A 15,995-nucleotide genomic window follows, 5' to 3' on the forward strand; every position below is an offset into this window, starting at 1 on the left:
TTTACGTGTACACTAACTCTGAAGCATCTTTTTTCCTCAAAACAGTATTTTTAATTATCCTTATTTTTATTTGCAGGGCTTTCATTGTAAAAGCAAACCTTCCAGTAAGTATAAGCCATTCCATTTTGTGTTATTCTTAAATTATGGACAAAAAAAAGATCTCTACAAGTAATAAATCCCCTCCAAGGCCACATCAGGGCAGCGTAATCATTTGACATGGTATTTAAAACCAGTTTCACAGAATCTTTCCCTAAAGTAAAACATTTTAAAAACTGATGGGTTACAATAAATGTTAGGATAATAGTTCTTATTGGCCACTGTTGGAAAACAGGATACTGGTCTAGATGGACATTTGGTCTAACCCAGTATGGCCGTTCTTATGTTCTTGAATTTTGTGCTTTATTGCTTTGTAATTTTCCTTACCAAGTATAATCATTGATAAGATTTCTTCAGCCACCCCACCCAAATGTGGTTTTAATGACCTACAATCATTATTATTATTATTATTAGCTGTAAAATAATAATAATAATCTATAGCAACAACAACTACTACTACTATGTGATAGATAGATTGGGGGGAGGGATAGCTCAGTGGTTTGAGCATTGCCCTGCTAAACTCAGAGTTGTGAGTTCAATCCTTGAGGGGGCCATTTAGGGATCTGGGGCAAATATTGGGGATTGGTCCTGCTTTGAGCAAGGGGTTGGACTAGATGACCTCCTGAGGTCCCTTCCAACCCTGATATTCTATGATTTCTAGGATAGAGTGAAGAGTATCTGCAAAGCTTTGAAAGGGATGGGGTTAAAACATCTGCCTTCTCAAACAGCCAAACATTCTTGCAGCATGTTGCTGACCAGCATGAATGGACTGTCAGGTTCTTGTGGCAGGTACCAGTGAGTCTCACTTAGGATAAGGCAGGGGTGTTGGAACAATTTGCATAGTTGGGGTGCTGAGAACTATTGAACCAAACTCTAAACCATATGATGGAATCCACTTCAAGCCAGGGAGTGCAGTAGCACGCCCATCAACCCTAGTTCTAGCACCTATGGGATTAGGTATCGATTCCCTGAAGACTGAATTCTGTAGCCCTCACAGAAGGAAGCGCAGGACCAGATAGAAGAAGCGGGGGCTTTGACCCTGTACTCTGCCTTGGCTTAAGCAAGCCATATTATCCTTTCTTGGGGCAGGCTGAGGAAGCCCTTTAGCATGATGTTTTGGCCTTAAAGGGAAGGTCACTTGTAACATTTATTTAGTTTGTTTGTTCCCAGAATTAGAATTGGGTCCGGATTGTGCTAGATACTGTATAAACACAGGTAGATACTGTCACTGAACTGAAGGCCCAGTTCTGCAAGGAATTCCGTTTGGAGGTGAGGGTCCAGCCAAGCAGAGCCAGTAGCACTTTTGTCTGAAAATTTGTACCCACTATCGTTATTATAAGACACGCAAGGGTGGCTAGAAGTGAAAGAGATTAGAAAATAACTTTTCTCTTTGTCCTCATTGTGTTTCATTTGTGCACCTGACAGCATTTTGTGTACTGTCATTTCTACTGTTCCCCCGTCTAGTCAGTCATTTATTATTATTATATATTATTTATATTGTAAAAACACTTAAAATGGCCCCAATCAGGTATTGGAGCCCTAAGGTACAATACACTGTACTCATACATAGCCAAAAGATGGGCCCTGTCTCACAGAGGTTGCAATCTTGAGCATCAATTTTGCAAAAAATCAACTATGCACTTAATTGTAACTGCATGAGACATCCTATTGTCTTCAGTGGGACTTCTCACGTGAGTAAAATTAAGCAGATGTGTAAATGTTCTCTGGATTGAGGTCTTCGTTTCCCCTTTTTTTTATGTGCGTCTTTTGTCAGCAACTGGAGAGAGAAAATACAGTTTATAAATAAGAAAATGTGATAGTAAAATCCCCATAAAAATTGGGGCTCAAGAGGATTTAGGAACAAGTGTAATAGATGAAATTACTTTTAATTCATTTTTTAAAAAACTGATTAGATTTCAACTTGATGGTGTCCATTCAATAACAATGTCTATAAAATCAGATTTTTGTCAGAAAAAGGGTTTGGCATCTGTGCATCGCTATGTAATCCCATATTCTGGAAAGTTTAAAATGGTGTGATATCTTGGTCCTATGCCATTTACCATTTTTTTCGTTGACTTGGAAGAAAACATAAAACAATCACTGATAAAGTTTGCAGATGACATGAACATTGGAGGTGAGATAAATAATGAAGAGGACAAGTCATGTAGAGTGAGCAATCTGGATCTCTTTGTATGCTGGGCACAAGCAACCAATATGCATTTTTTGGCAAAATTTGAATGTATGCATCTAGGAACAAAGAATGTAGGCCATACCTACTGGATGAGAGACTCTGTCCTGGGAAGCAGTGAGACAAAGATTTGGGAGTAATGGTGGCTGACCAGCTGAATATGAACTCCCAGTGCAACACTGTGGCCAAAAGGCTAATGCTATGCTTGACCCATAAACAGGAAAATCTCAAGGAGGAGAGAGAGGTTATTTTATGTCTGTATTTGGCACTCTGCAGCTGAAATACTGTGTCCAATTCTGGTGTCCACAACTCAGAAAGGGTGCTGATAAATTGGAGAGGGTTCAAAGGAGAGCCACAAAAATGATTAAAAGATTAGGAAACGTGCCTTGTAGTGATACACTTAAGGAGCTTGAAGCGGTCTTGAAGGGGTCAACAAACATGTGGACAAGGGGGATCCAGTGGATATAGTGTATTTAGATTTCCAGAAAGCCTTTGACAAGGTCCCTCACCAAAGGCTCTTACATAAATTAAGTTGTCATGGGATAAGAGGGAAGATCCTTTCATGGATTGAGAACTGGTTAAAAGACAGGGAACAAAGGGTAGGAATAAATGGTAAATTTTCAGAATGGAGAGGGGTAACTAGTGGTGTTCCCCAAGGGTCAGTCCTGGGACCAATCCTATTCAACTTACTCATAAATGATCTGGAGAAAGGGGTAAACAATGAGGTGGCAAAGTTTGCAGACGATACTAAACTGCTCAAGATAGTTAAGACCAAAGCAGACTGTGAAGAACTTCAAAAAGATCTCACAAAACTAAGTGATTGGGCAACAAACTGGCAAATGAAATTTAATATGGATAAATGTGAAGTAATGCACATTGGAAAAAATAACCCCAACTATACATACAATATGATAGGGGCTAATTTAGCTACAACTAATCAGGAAAGAGATCTTGGAGTCATCGTGGATAGTTCTCTGAAGACATCCACGCAGTGTGCAGCGGCGTTCAAAAAAGCAAACGGGATGTTAGGAATCATTAAAAAAGGGATAGAGAATAAGACGGAGAATATCTTATTGCCCTTATATAAATCCATGGTACACCCACATCTTGAATACTGCATACAGATGTGGTCTCCTCATCTCAAAAAAGATATACTGGCATTGGAAAAGGTTCAGAGAAGGGTAACTAAAATTATTAGGGGTTTGGAACGGGTTCCATATGAGGAGAGATTAAAGAGACTAGGACTTTTCAGCTTGGAAAAGAGGAGACTAAGGGGGGATATGATAGAGGTATATAAAATCATGAGTGGTGTGGAGAAAGTGAATAAGGAAAAGTTATTTACTTGTTCCCATAATATAAGAACTAGGGGCCACCAAATGAAATTAATGGGTAGCAGGTTTAAAACAAATAAAAGGAAGTTCTTCATTCAGCACACAGTCAACCTGTGGAACTCCTTGCCTGAGGAGGTTGTGAAGGCTAGGACTATAACAGGGTTTAAAAGAGAACTAGATAAATTCATGGAAGTTAAGCCCATTAATGGCTATTAGCCGGGATGGGTAAGGAATGGTGTCCCAAGCCTCTGTTTGTCAGATGGTGGAGATGGATGGCAGGAGAGCGATCACTTGATCATTACCTGTTAGGTTCACTCCCTCTGGTGCACCTGGCATTGGCCATTGTCGGCAGACAGGATACAGGGCTAGATGGACCTTTGGTCTGACCCAGTATGGCCATTCTTAAGTTCTTATGAGCTCAACCTGTTTACCTTAATAAAGAAACAGTTAAGGGGGGACTTGATCATAGTCTATAAGTACTTATATGGGAAACAAATATTTGATAATGGGCTCTTCAACATAGAAGACAAAAGTATAACACGATCCAACAGCTGGACACATTCAGACTGGAAACAAGGCATAATTTTTTAACAGTGAGGTTAATTACCATTGGAACAGTTTGCCAAAGGTCGTGGAGCATTCTCCATCACTGACAATTTTGACATCAAGATTGGAAGTTTTTCTAAAAGCTATGTTCTAAGTATTATTTTGGGGAAGTTCTAAGGCATGTGTTATACAGGAGGCCAGATTAGATGATCACAATGGTCCCTTCTAACCTTGGAATCTATGAATCCATGAAAACATGAGTGCAAGACTTTTCAGAATTTACTACATGGTGATATCTATTTTAAACGGACATTGTCAACTTGAAAATCTAGTTAACTTCAGAACTGATGTATGTAGCAAGTATGTTTTGCTATTCATTAACCACAAGTTGAACTTCAATTGTCTTCATGTGGGAGTATAACAAGTTGATTTGGAAGTGTGTTGAATCATCATAATAAATTGATCCAGAAGATGTTGGGGTAAATTTACAAGTGCTATGCAAAATGGCTTTATGGGTTCATATCCCTGTGAAGCAGTTTTAGTATACCTTTAAATATATTTGGAGATATACTGCAAGTATACTAAATACTTTAAAACACTTATAAGGGTGAAATTTCAGGTTAAAAATAATTAGAACTATGCTAGGATGTCATATTGTATCTGTGATTCATTTACCTTGTATGTCCTCTGATTAAGGTTATTGTCTAATTTGAGCTTCTTGCCCCAGGCTTCAAATGATTGAAATAATATATGTCCATTCCTTATTCACCTCACAACCATAGTTTCTTCAGTCCAACTTGGAAAGGGTTGAGTTGTTCCAAGCTACCAGATATCATACATTTCTTGTTTGCTTGCAGCATCATATAACAAAGAATCAGCTGTGGCTGGACTGGTGGCAAAACCACATGGAAATTGTGTTCATGCTGAAAAGCAAGCCCTTGCAGATGTCTGACAGACCACCAAATTACGAGTGTCCATAATTAGCAATATTTCTATTAACAAAACACTAGGATAGAGGGATTATAACCATAATTGTAGTTATATTTCATGTTCAGGCCAAATGTAGTTTGCACCTGCACTGTGGAGAAAAGTGTATCTTACAGCTGTCCTTTAGTGTAGGTCCAATTACTAATCAGGAATGTAAAGAAGTGTGTGTACTCTCTAAAGGTAACTGTCTAATGAGGGGGAAAAATAACAAAGGTGATAAAGATAGCACTTATGATGTTGAAGAATTAGTCAGAAATAAATAGGGCAGATACTGTCAGTCTCATAGTTCTGATTTCAGGAGTGTCTGAGAACATTTACAGGAGGGAATTCTTCTTTTCTTCTGTCATCTCTTCCCTGTACTGACCATTTGTTCTGAAACAAAATATATGTAGTCATGCAAAATCCATGCTATGAGGTATTTAAAATGATTATTTATTTGTTTACAAACAGTTTTATAGAACTGAAAAAAACTAATGTGAAGGGATTACTTCACTTTTACGCAGCACTTTGCTTTTCCTACCACTTCTTGGGTTGAATGTAATAGCCATTATTAGGGACAGCTGTGATGGAGTGGGATCTGAGAGTAAAATAAAGTTGGATTTTGGCCTCTACACTACAGTTATCACCCTTACAGCCATAAAATATGACTCTTTAATGACTACTAATGGTCAAGATCTTAGTTTTAGATCTGATCTGAAGGAACATCTTCCGCAATATTGATCCCTAGAACCACTCTTGGGCAATTGTCAAATGCTGAGCCAAAGGGAAGAATGCATATCAGCTATGCATTGCCTGAAATTCTCCCATGCAGCTGCGGAATAGGCCTTTAACCCCGGGATCTAAATTCTGGGATCCAATCATATCAAACCCTAAGATGATATAGCAAAAGGCCAAATTAAATTAAGGTGATAACAATGCCAACTGAAACTCAGAAGGAGATATTGTTGAATCCACCCAAACGGAATATTTGTAAGATATATAAATTTTCAAGATAAAGATTCTTCTGTGTTTGTTCCATTTAATAGACTATGCATAGATCTTCCCTAAAATTAACTATAATCAAATATGAGAAAAAGCAATATTGTACAACAAGCATGTAGCATTTCCTGGAGACTTAATGCAGATGTTATTGCTTCTGGTTGCCATTTATATTCATAGAATCATAGAAATGTAGGGATGGAAGGGTCTTTGAGATGTCATCAAGTCCAGTCTGCTGCTCTGTTGCAGGACCAAGTAAACCTAGTCCATCCTTGATAAGTGTTTGTCCAACTTGTTTTTTAAACACTTCCAAAGACGGGGACTCCACGACCTCCCTTGGAAGCCTGTTCCAGAGCTTAACTACCCTTATAGTTAGAAAGTTTTTCCTAATATCTAACCTAAATCTCCCTTTACTTCTTGTCCTACTTTCAGTGGATATGGAGAACAATTGATCACCATCCTCTTTTTATAAAAGCCTTTAACATATTGGGAGACTTTCAGGTTTTCCCTCAGTCTTCTTTTCTCAAGACTAAATATGTCCAGTTTTTTTCAACATTTCCTCATAGCTGAGGTTTTCTAAACCTTTTATAATTTTTGTTGCTCTCCTCTGGGCTCTTTCCAATTTGTCCACATCTTTCCTAAACTGTGGTGCCCAGAACTGGACACAATACTCCAGCTGGGGCCTCACCAGTGCCACTTAGAGTGGGACAATAGCCTTCTGTGTCTTACATAGAATACTCCTGTTAATATGCCCCGGAATCATATTAGCCTTTTTTGCAGCTGCATCACATTGAGGACTCATTGTTTGTGGCCCACTATAACCCCCAAATCCTTTTCAGCAGTACTACCACCTAGACAGTTATTCCCCATTTTGTAGTTGTGCATTTGATTTTTCCTTCCTCAGTGAAGTAATTTGCACTTGTCTTTATTGAATTTCTTCTTGTTGAATTCAAACTAATTCTACAATTTATCAAGATCAATTTGAATGCTTGCAATCCCTCCCAGCTTGGTGTCATCTGCAGATTTTGTAAGCAAACACTCTACTCCATTATCCAAGTCATTAATGACAGGTTTCAGAGTAACAGCCGTGTTAGTCTGTATTCGTAAAAAGAAAAAAGAAAAGGAGTACTTGTGGCACCTTAGAGACTAACCAGTTTATTTGAGCATGAGCTTTCATGAGCTACAGCTCACTTCATCGGATGCATCCGATGAAGTGAGCTGTAGCTCACGAAAGCTCATGCTCAAATAAACTGGTTAGTCTCTAAGGTGCCACAAGTACTCCTTTTCTTTTTTCTTTTTTCAAGTCATTAATGAAAATATTGAATAGTACTGAACTCAGGACTGACCCCTGCGGAACCCCACTAGATATGCCCTCCCAATTTGACAGCAAACCACTGAAAACTACTCTTTGAGTATGGTCTTTCAATCAGTTGTGCATCCACCTTTTAATAAATTAATCTAGAGAACGTTTCCCTAGTTTGCTTATGAGAATGTCTTGCAGAACCATGTCAAAAGCCTTACTAAAATCAAGGAATATCACATCTACTGCTTTCCCCCTATACACTAGGTCAGTAATCGTATCAAAGAAGGAAATGAAGTTGGTTTGGCATGATTTGTTCTTGACAAATCCATGGTGACTATTCCTTATAACTAAGGCTAAGATTTCGTCTTGGATATTTTTAGTAAAAGCCACGGACAGGTCGTGGGGGGTTCCCCATGCCCTACCATGGCAGCAGGGAGCTGTGGGTTTCCCCCTGCCCCACTGCAGCAGCGGAGACCTGCAGGACTCCCCTTGCCTTGCCATGGCAGCAGGGAGCTGTGAGGGTCTCCCTACCCCACGGCAGCAGCGAGGAGCTGCCAGTGTCCCCCTCCTGTCACCATGGTGGGAGCTGCGGGGTCCCTCAGCCCTGCTATGGCAGTGGAGAGCTGTGGAGGTCACCCTGTCCTGCCACAGCTGCGGGGAGCTGCCAGGATCCCCCTGCCCCATGGCGGTGTCTGGGGAGCTGCGGGGATCCCCCTGCCCCACCATAGCAGTGGGGTGCTGTGGGGAGTGGCAGGGGCCCCCTGCCCTGCGGCAGTGGTGGGGAGCTTCCAGTGTCCTCCTGCCCCGTGGCGGTGGCCTGGAAGCTGTGTGGGTCCTCCTGCCACCGCTACTGGTGGGGACCTGCAGGGATCCCCTTTTCTCTGGCAGCAGCTAGGAGCTGCGGGGTACCCTCCCTGCCTGCAGCTGCTCGAAGCTGCAGGGTACCCCCACTGCCCATGGTGTCTGAGAGCTTGGGGGCCTGTTGCATCAAGCAGCGGGGGTACCTCACAGCTCCCTGCTGCTGCAGGAGGCAGCGGGACCCTGTAGCTCCCAGCCACCAGGGCTGAAGTGACAGGGGTCTTTGGAAGTCATGGACTCCATGACTTCCGCGACCTCCATGATAATACTGTAGCCTTACTTATAACCCTATTATCCTCCACGTGCCTATAAATTAATTATTTGATTCATTGTTTAATAATTTGCTCATATGAAAACAGTGCAGCCTGGTTACTCTGGGCTGCCGTGACAGAATATGAACCATCACATGTCAGACAATGCTGTTCAAGAAAAGATCTCGGGATTTTGCAGCAATTTTTTCTAATTGAAGAGCTGCAACTAAAGCTGAATGCCATCTAGGATTCATATTGTTAAACACTAGGTAGCTCTGAAATTATATGAACTAGGGTAAACCTGATTTTCCACTCTTTTCCACTGGTTTTATGTTAGTGTATCTCCATTGAGTTCAGTGGAGTTCCAGGTGCATAAAATCAGAGTAAAGGAGTGGAGAATCAGGGCCATAATGTTTATGTATTGTGGTTGCATTTGATATATAGCTCTCTTCTGTTTGGGGTCAAATTCAGACTCAATGTAAGTGGGTACTACTCCACTGAAATCAACAGAGATGCACACATTTGCATCAGGTGTCAGTTTGGCCTCTTGTAGATCCATGATGATGGGGTTCACCTGCCAACAGCAGCTGCTGAAACTCCCTCTTAAAGTGAGAACCCCACAGATTAGTGGGGACTGTGCTCAGGAGATAATAATGCCTCTGAGTATTAATATATCAGTGATTCTCTGCATCACTGGTGGGAAGATGATGTGCCCATGTCTTTCTCCCTTCACCCCTCACCTCCCTCTGTAGGGTTAGTGTTGTGGATATGGCTCATTCACCTTCCATGTGAGCAAATAGACATCCATGTGTGGAAGCTATTCTTGGCCACATACCCAAAGGGCACATTTTAGCCCTTAGATTGTAAACTGTTTGGGGCAGGCACCTTGTCTTTTATTTGTATGGCCAGTGCCATGCACTCCTGTAGTTCTGCAGAAATGATTAATATTAGTAATCATTGCATTGTTATGTACTAACACAGCTAAAATGAAGTGGTGCTGTAGTGTATGTGGCAAAGCCAATGTATTGCAATGGAGATTTCAGCAAATACAGCCCAGCAACTCATTCAAACAACCTCTAGGCGGGTATGTGTTAAAATTCCTCACTTCAGAACACTACCCATGTAATTACAGATCTATACCAAAGCCCGATTAATCAGATATTCTTCACCCATGATTGCAAGACAACATCTTTTAGACAGAAAAGCATAACAAATACATGAGGGGTGAAACCAACTCTGCCTGCACAAATCCTGAATAATCATGCTCTATATGGTGGGGGCTAGGGGAGTTGAAGAGGTGGCAAAGAGCTGCTGAAGCCCAGCAAGTTGCATTGGATTTTGGGGCCACACGACCACCACTCAACCCCTCTTTGCTTTCCACAGTAGTCTCACATAGGATTGGCATGGAGACCCAAGCAGTGACGTGTAGGAGATGCACAACTCTGAGAAGGAAAATAAAGGAAGAAATAGTCAATATACTATCTACATCATGAACAAAACCTCAGCCATGATAAATATGCCCCACACTTATCACTGATTGTGAGCTTCGTGGGCCGAAGGGCAAAGAAAATCCTATAGGTATGAAATGTTTGCCCATGAATAGGGAAGCAACGGTGCCCCCCTGTGTAAAAATGACATTTATTAGCCGCCCAGACAGTCCACTAGCCCCCATGGAATGAAATACTAAATCCAAGAGTGCCTCTGATCACAAAACAATGCACTTAATTGTTGTGAGAAAGCCTAAAAGCACTGACCGTGCAGTCATGTTCGGCGACTGCAACTGTGGGTAGGAACTCCTTTTCTTCTCTTGAGTTGGGCAATTTGTCACTGAACTGTGACTGGTGGATATTTCCTTCTGAAGCTGCGACACCACCCAAATATACAACCAATTAAAATGTTTTGCTATTCAGGCCTTTTATCTTCTGTTTTACTCATGATTCTTCTCATAGAAACATTGGAGTGAAATCCAGGCTCCATTGAAGTCACTGCAGAATTTCCCATTGACTTCAGTAGGCCCAGGATTTCACCTTTGGATTTTTTTGGCCATGTTTGTGATCTTCTTTAAAATGCCATATGGCCAGTTGGATTTATATATATCTATATGTATTTTTGACATTCACAGCTGGTATTTTTAACAGTTTCTGCCGTGATGCTCCTGCCTCTTTATCTTCTACTGTATTGAAAAGCATGAAGCTCTCAACTGTGATGAAGTGTGTACAGGGAAGCCAATGCTCTCTTCACTTAAGCATCAAAGGGACACTGACTCTTGATGGTAGGCCAGCAGATTTGTTACTAAGCCATTTTGGGGGTTGTTTTGCTGTTTGTTTATGGTCCTTCAGCCAGATTTTGTTCCGTATTGCAGTGTTCATATCCAAGATGAGTTGAATTAACTATATCAGTAAGATTTTATGGAACAGCGTATCTACTGCTTTACTAAAATCCAAAAGTGAAATCCTGGCCCTATGGAAGTCAATGGGAATTTTGCCATTGACTTCAGTGGAACAAGGATTGCACCCCAAGTATATTACAATATTGATTGGCCTGCTAAACCCAGGGTTGTGAGTTCAATCCTTGAAGGGGCCATTTAGGGATTTGGGGCAAAAATTGGGGATTGGTCCAGCTTTGAGCAGGGGGTTGGACTAGATGACCTCCTGAGGTCCCTTCCAACCCTGATAGTCTATGATTCTTCCACTAAAGTCTTGAGCCTATGGCTGCCTTTCTATAGGTATATCTTTGTGCCTGTCTGACACTCTATTGACTTCATGATGGCCCAACAGTCCACCCACACAAAAGCAGCTATAGTATTGGGGCCTAAAGTTGTAATTCTGTCTAAAAATAAAATAAGAGTAATCAAGCTTTTTGGCATGAGCTATTCTTTGTAAGACCTTGCTTCTTTATGTGGACAATTCTCTGACCTTCTAGTTGTTTCATTATTTTTTTTTCTTTCATGACTTGCTCCTTTATTTCCCCATGGATAAAGATGCATTCCAACCAGAACATTGGGTCCAAGCCCTCTGACCTTTGGAGTGGTGTGCATTCAGATCCAAATATGAAACCTGACCTAACAAAGGCTTATTCACATGCTTAACTTTGCAAACTGTGAGTAGCCTGATTAAAGTCAAGTGCGTAAATTTAAGCACCTCTGTGACTTTCCAGAGTCAAGACCTTGGATTTGAATTCTGTGTTCTAGGTCTTTTTGTGCTAGGGATGGGAGTTAAACTTATGGGATAGTAATTGCCAGGATCACTCTTCTTTACTTTTTTGAAGTAAATTTACTTTCTCTAGTCCTCCAAGACAATACTGCCCTATTTTATGACAAAATAATTGTCAATGACATATTAATATGCTAATTCTCTTAATATTCCAGGTTGTATATTGTCAAGTCTGGCAGATTCATAAATATAAGTTTTTCCACAGGTCCTAGTTGCTGAGATGTATTTTCTTTATTTTTCTTAGTGAAGCATGTATAAAAAAGGAGTTCAGTATCATAGCTATTTTTGAGGTATTGTTAGTCTAATTTCCCTCCTCTTTTATTAATGCATTTATTTAGGTACCACTCCTGCAAAATCTTGTGATTAACAAAGTTAATGGGACTACTCATCTGCTTAAAGTTAAGCATGTGCATAAGGGTTTGCAGGATCAGTGCTTTAATCTCTAGCAATAGTTATACCCTATGAAAATAAGAACATATATATGTATGACCTTATTTTGACATTCAGAAAAATCTCTGTATCTTGCACATAGAAGGAAACCCTATGAATGCACTGCAAGTTTTGTAGTTTAGTTTATGTTTTGTTAAGATGTTGGAGGATCATCCTTTTAAAACATATTTAAAAATTAATTTCAGAAAATATTCGTGGTCTCGAAATCTGTTCTCTGTCAGTGGACACGCAGCAGTCTCAGTGTGTGAATGTGAGATTTTCTAGAAAAACAAGCAACAAGCTTGGTGGAAGGAAGGTAGGTTCCCTCTTTTTGATTTGCTTAGCATAAAAATATTGTGAGCCTTTGGAGGAAAAAAAACAAGAATACATTTAATGCCTCTTTTCTTCATCCCACCACTGACTTTGCCAAACTGTGTACGTGATGATTATACTTCTATTATGTTACCTGAAAACCTGCTGATAGGAGAATATAACTCAAATTGCATCACTTCTTTATGACATATAGACTCTGTAGTGGGGTGGTCACTCTGCTTCTGCCCGGAGGGCTTAAAAGCAGCCCTGAGGGAGGACTGTGGCTGGGGAAGGCTGAATGGAGAAGCAGCCTCAGCTGTGGCCATGCCCCAATCAGGGCCCAGCTGGTCCTTAGAAGAGGGCAGTGGGCCAGGAGCAGACAGTCTCTCTCTGTCTCTAGAGGGAGAAGGGCCTGGCTGCTGGGAAGCTGAACAGAGTACCTGAGGGGAGCAGGGCTGGGGAATAGGGCTGGGGAGCCCTGCCCGGAAAAGCAGCAGGCTGCGGCCTTGTCAAAGGCCAGAAAGGTGCAAGGGTACAGCCCAGGGTAGGCAGAGGCAGCCGGTCCAAACCCCCCTTGCCTGGGATGATTGGCTTATACAGACTGCAGTTGGCCCCAGTGAAAGGGGGTTAGATGGTGACTGGCAGTAGCCACTGAGGTGAGGTGGGGATAGTGGGTGGGTGGGGAGACCCAGAGAGCGGGTGTACTACCGGGGGCAGGGCCCAAGGACAAGGGGCACCGGGTCCAGGAGGGACACAAGGGGGCCAGCGGCAGCGAGGCACCAGCCTGCAGAGGGTGCTCCAGGTCAAAAGAGCTAATTCCCAGGATGACCGAGAGGAGGTGCCACAGGGGTGAGTCTCGCCCCATTACAGACTCCCTTCTTTACCACCTTTAATACTTGCTTCATTTATCATTTTGCAAGAGCTAGTATGCTTTATAGAGCCTAGTTTTCAAACCAGCCTCAACATAACCTTTCATTTTGTGCCTGTGTGTGCTGTTTTGAACCTACACTTGCTTATGGACCACGTCATTTAGACAGCTAAGTATGTGTGTATTCATTACTTACCTTAGGTGATCAGGTGGTGGTTTTAACTGCAATTTAACTGCAAAATTTTAACTGCAAAATATATCGCAGGGCCAGACTAAATCCAGAATTAGTGTCTTTGAAAAATCTGACCTAGTATGTGGAAAACAAGATGGTTTTTTTTATTTTAATGACTGGTAGATTATAGCTTTTTATTAATATCACAAGCATGTTGTTTTTTGTGCTTGTGTATATGTTATGAAAGGACCATATTGCCTCATGATAGGTGAAATGAGGTCTCTTTGATCAGGATAGTGTTTTGCCTCTATCACTGTAATATTATCCTGTGATCAAACGTACCCTAGTGCAGCATTCAGTTGGCTGTGAACTGCCTGTAACATTGAAATTGAGGTAAATTTCATGTGCACTTCCCAGCAGCTTGTCTTGGCTTACATCCAGTAAACAGAACTGGTGACCTCAGTTGATCCTTACTTCCCTCAATTCCATGCCGCAGACTGAAAATGAATAATTCCTGGATGAAATTAATGTAATTATTGTAAATTATTACCTCTAATACACATGTAAGAGACTCTGAAATCTGAGAAACAACTGATGACCTTTTAGAGACCTCATCTTTGGGAATCCTTTGGGAAAAGGTCAGATTTCACATTGGAATTTGTTCTGCCAGCAATGACTTGTACCAGATCTATGTATCCAATGTCAAAATCTAGCTGAGTTTGGATCAGAAATTCAGAAACTCTTGGAAATCCCTTCTGAAAATGTGTTTGGTTTTTTTTTTTTTTTACATTCTTCTCAATCATATGATCTCTAAGAATGTATAGTGGTGTTGTAAACAGAAGCCCGTTTGAGCAAAAGTGACTCATTGCTTAGACCTGTGATGTCATGTACCTTATGTTCTGGAAGTTATGGAAAAACTTGATTTTAAATACATGTTTTAAACAGGTGCATGTGCAGTTTAATTGCTTTGAAGTCAATGTAGCACAACACATCTATGTGACCATGAAAACAATACCAAATTACTGTGAAGTCAAGTTGAGTCAGCAGTACTATGTTGAAGGTAGGAAATTATCTTTAAAGTGATGTTTCAGAAAAATAACAATGACTAAGGCCAGAACTTCTGCTGGTATAAGTCAGCCTAGTCTCATCTGAGTCAGTGTGCCTGGGATGATTTACAAAAGCTGAGGATCTGTTCGGCCGTATATTTTAATGATTTTGTTAGGTGTGCGCAAAATGGAGTCTCAAGGTTCACACACAAGCGTGTTTGCGAAACTGCAACCACAAATGTATCTGCAAGAAATGCAATTGTGCTAGTTAAATTGTCTTTGAATGTGCAAGTGTCAGGGGGTAGCCGTGTTAGTCTGTGGCCACAACAGATGCTGAAGAAGTGGTTTTTACCCATGAAAGCTTATGCCCAAGTAAATCTATTAGTCTTTAGGGTGCCACTGGACTCCTTGTTTTTTTTTTTTTTTTTTGAATTTGCAGTTACCCTATTTCAGGTTCAGTCCTGAGGGGGCTGTTACACAACTGCTCTGCACCTTGACCTGGGACTCTGGTACCTTTTGAAAGTTTGGCTCAAAGAGTAATTTTTTACATTAGATGTAAACAGTTTCGAACAAATAAATTCAAAGATTAGAATAAGCCCTTTTGGGAGATTGTATGTAGAAATTCAGAAGAAATGCACAGGACTTTCTAGGGAAGCTTTTTGTTTTCAATTAATGTTCTGCTCTACTACTTGTCTCTTTGTATACGGGTTGATGATAACAGTTCTAAACTATTTAAAGCACAGTGCATGCCACTTGTCTATAAAACTGTCAAATGACATTTCACAGATTTTTATTATATCCTGTTACGTGTTGCCATAAATTAGTGCTGTTGATTAATTGCAGTTAACTCATGCAATTGACTTAAAAAAAATTAATCGCAATTAAAAAAAACCTAATCTCGATTAATCGCAGTTTTAATCGCACTCTTAAACTATAGAATACCAATTGAAATTTATTAACTATTTTTGGAAGTTTTTCTACATTCTCAAATATATTGATTTAAATTACAACACAGAATACAAAGTGTACAGTGCTCACTTTATATTTTCATTTCAAATATTTGCACTGTAAAAATGATAAACAAAAGAAATAGTATTTTTCATGCCACCTCATACAAGTACCATAATGCAATCTCTTTATTGTGAAAGTGCAATTTACAAATGTAGATTTTTTTTTTTGTTACATAACGGCACTCAAAAACAAAACAATACAAAACTTTAGAGCCTACAAATCCTGTTATTCTGCCAATTGCTAAGACAAACAAGTTTGTTTACATTGACACAGGAGATAATGCTGCCGGCTTCTTATTTATAATGCCACCTGAAAGTGAGAACAGGCGTTCACATGGCACTTTTGTAGCCAGCAGTGCAAGGTATTTACGTGCCAGGTATGCTAAACATTCGTATACCTCTTCAAGC

General features: G+C 40.6%; 1 protein-coding gene across 1 annotated transcript in view; it reads left to right on the top strand.

Moving 5' to 3' along the window:
• Positions 1-15,995, top strand: part of IL17REL (interleukin 17 receptor E like) — a 77,689-nt gene that overhangs the window by 28,491 nt on the left and 33,203 nt on the right. The window contains exons 2-5 of the mRNA XM_074952366.1: positions 77-104; positions 10,661-10,810; positions 12,386-12,495; positions 14,477-14,591. Of these exons, the coding sequence (XP_074808467.1) occupies positions 77-104; positions 10,661-10,810; positions 12,386-12,495; positions 14,477-14,591 (403 nt within the window). The remainder of the gene's footprint in view (positions 1-76; positions 105-10,660; positions 10,811-12,385; positions 12,496-14,476; positions 14,592-15,995) is intronic.

The sequence above is a fragment of the Natator depressus genome, chromosome 1 (genome assembly GCF_965152275.1).
Source record: "Natator depressus isolate rNatDep1 chromosome 1, rNatDep2.hap1, whole genome shotgun sequence".
Taxonomy (NCBI): Eukaryota; Metazoa; Chordata; order Testudines; family Cheloniidae; genus Natator; species Natator depressus.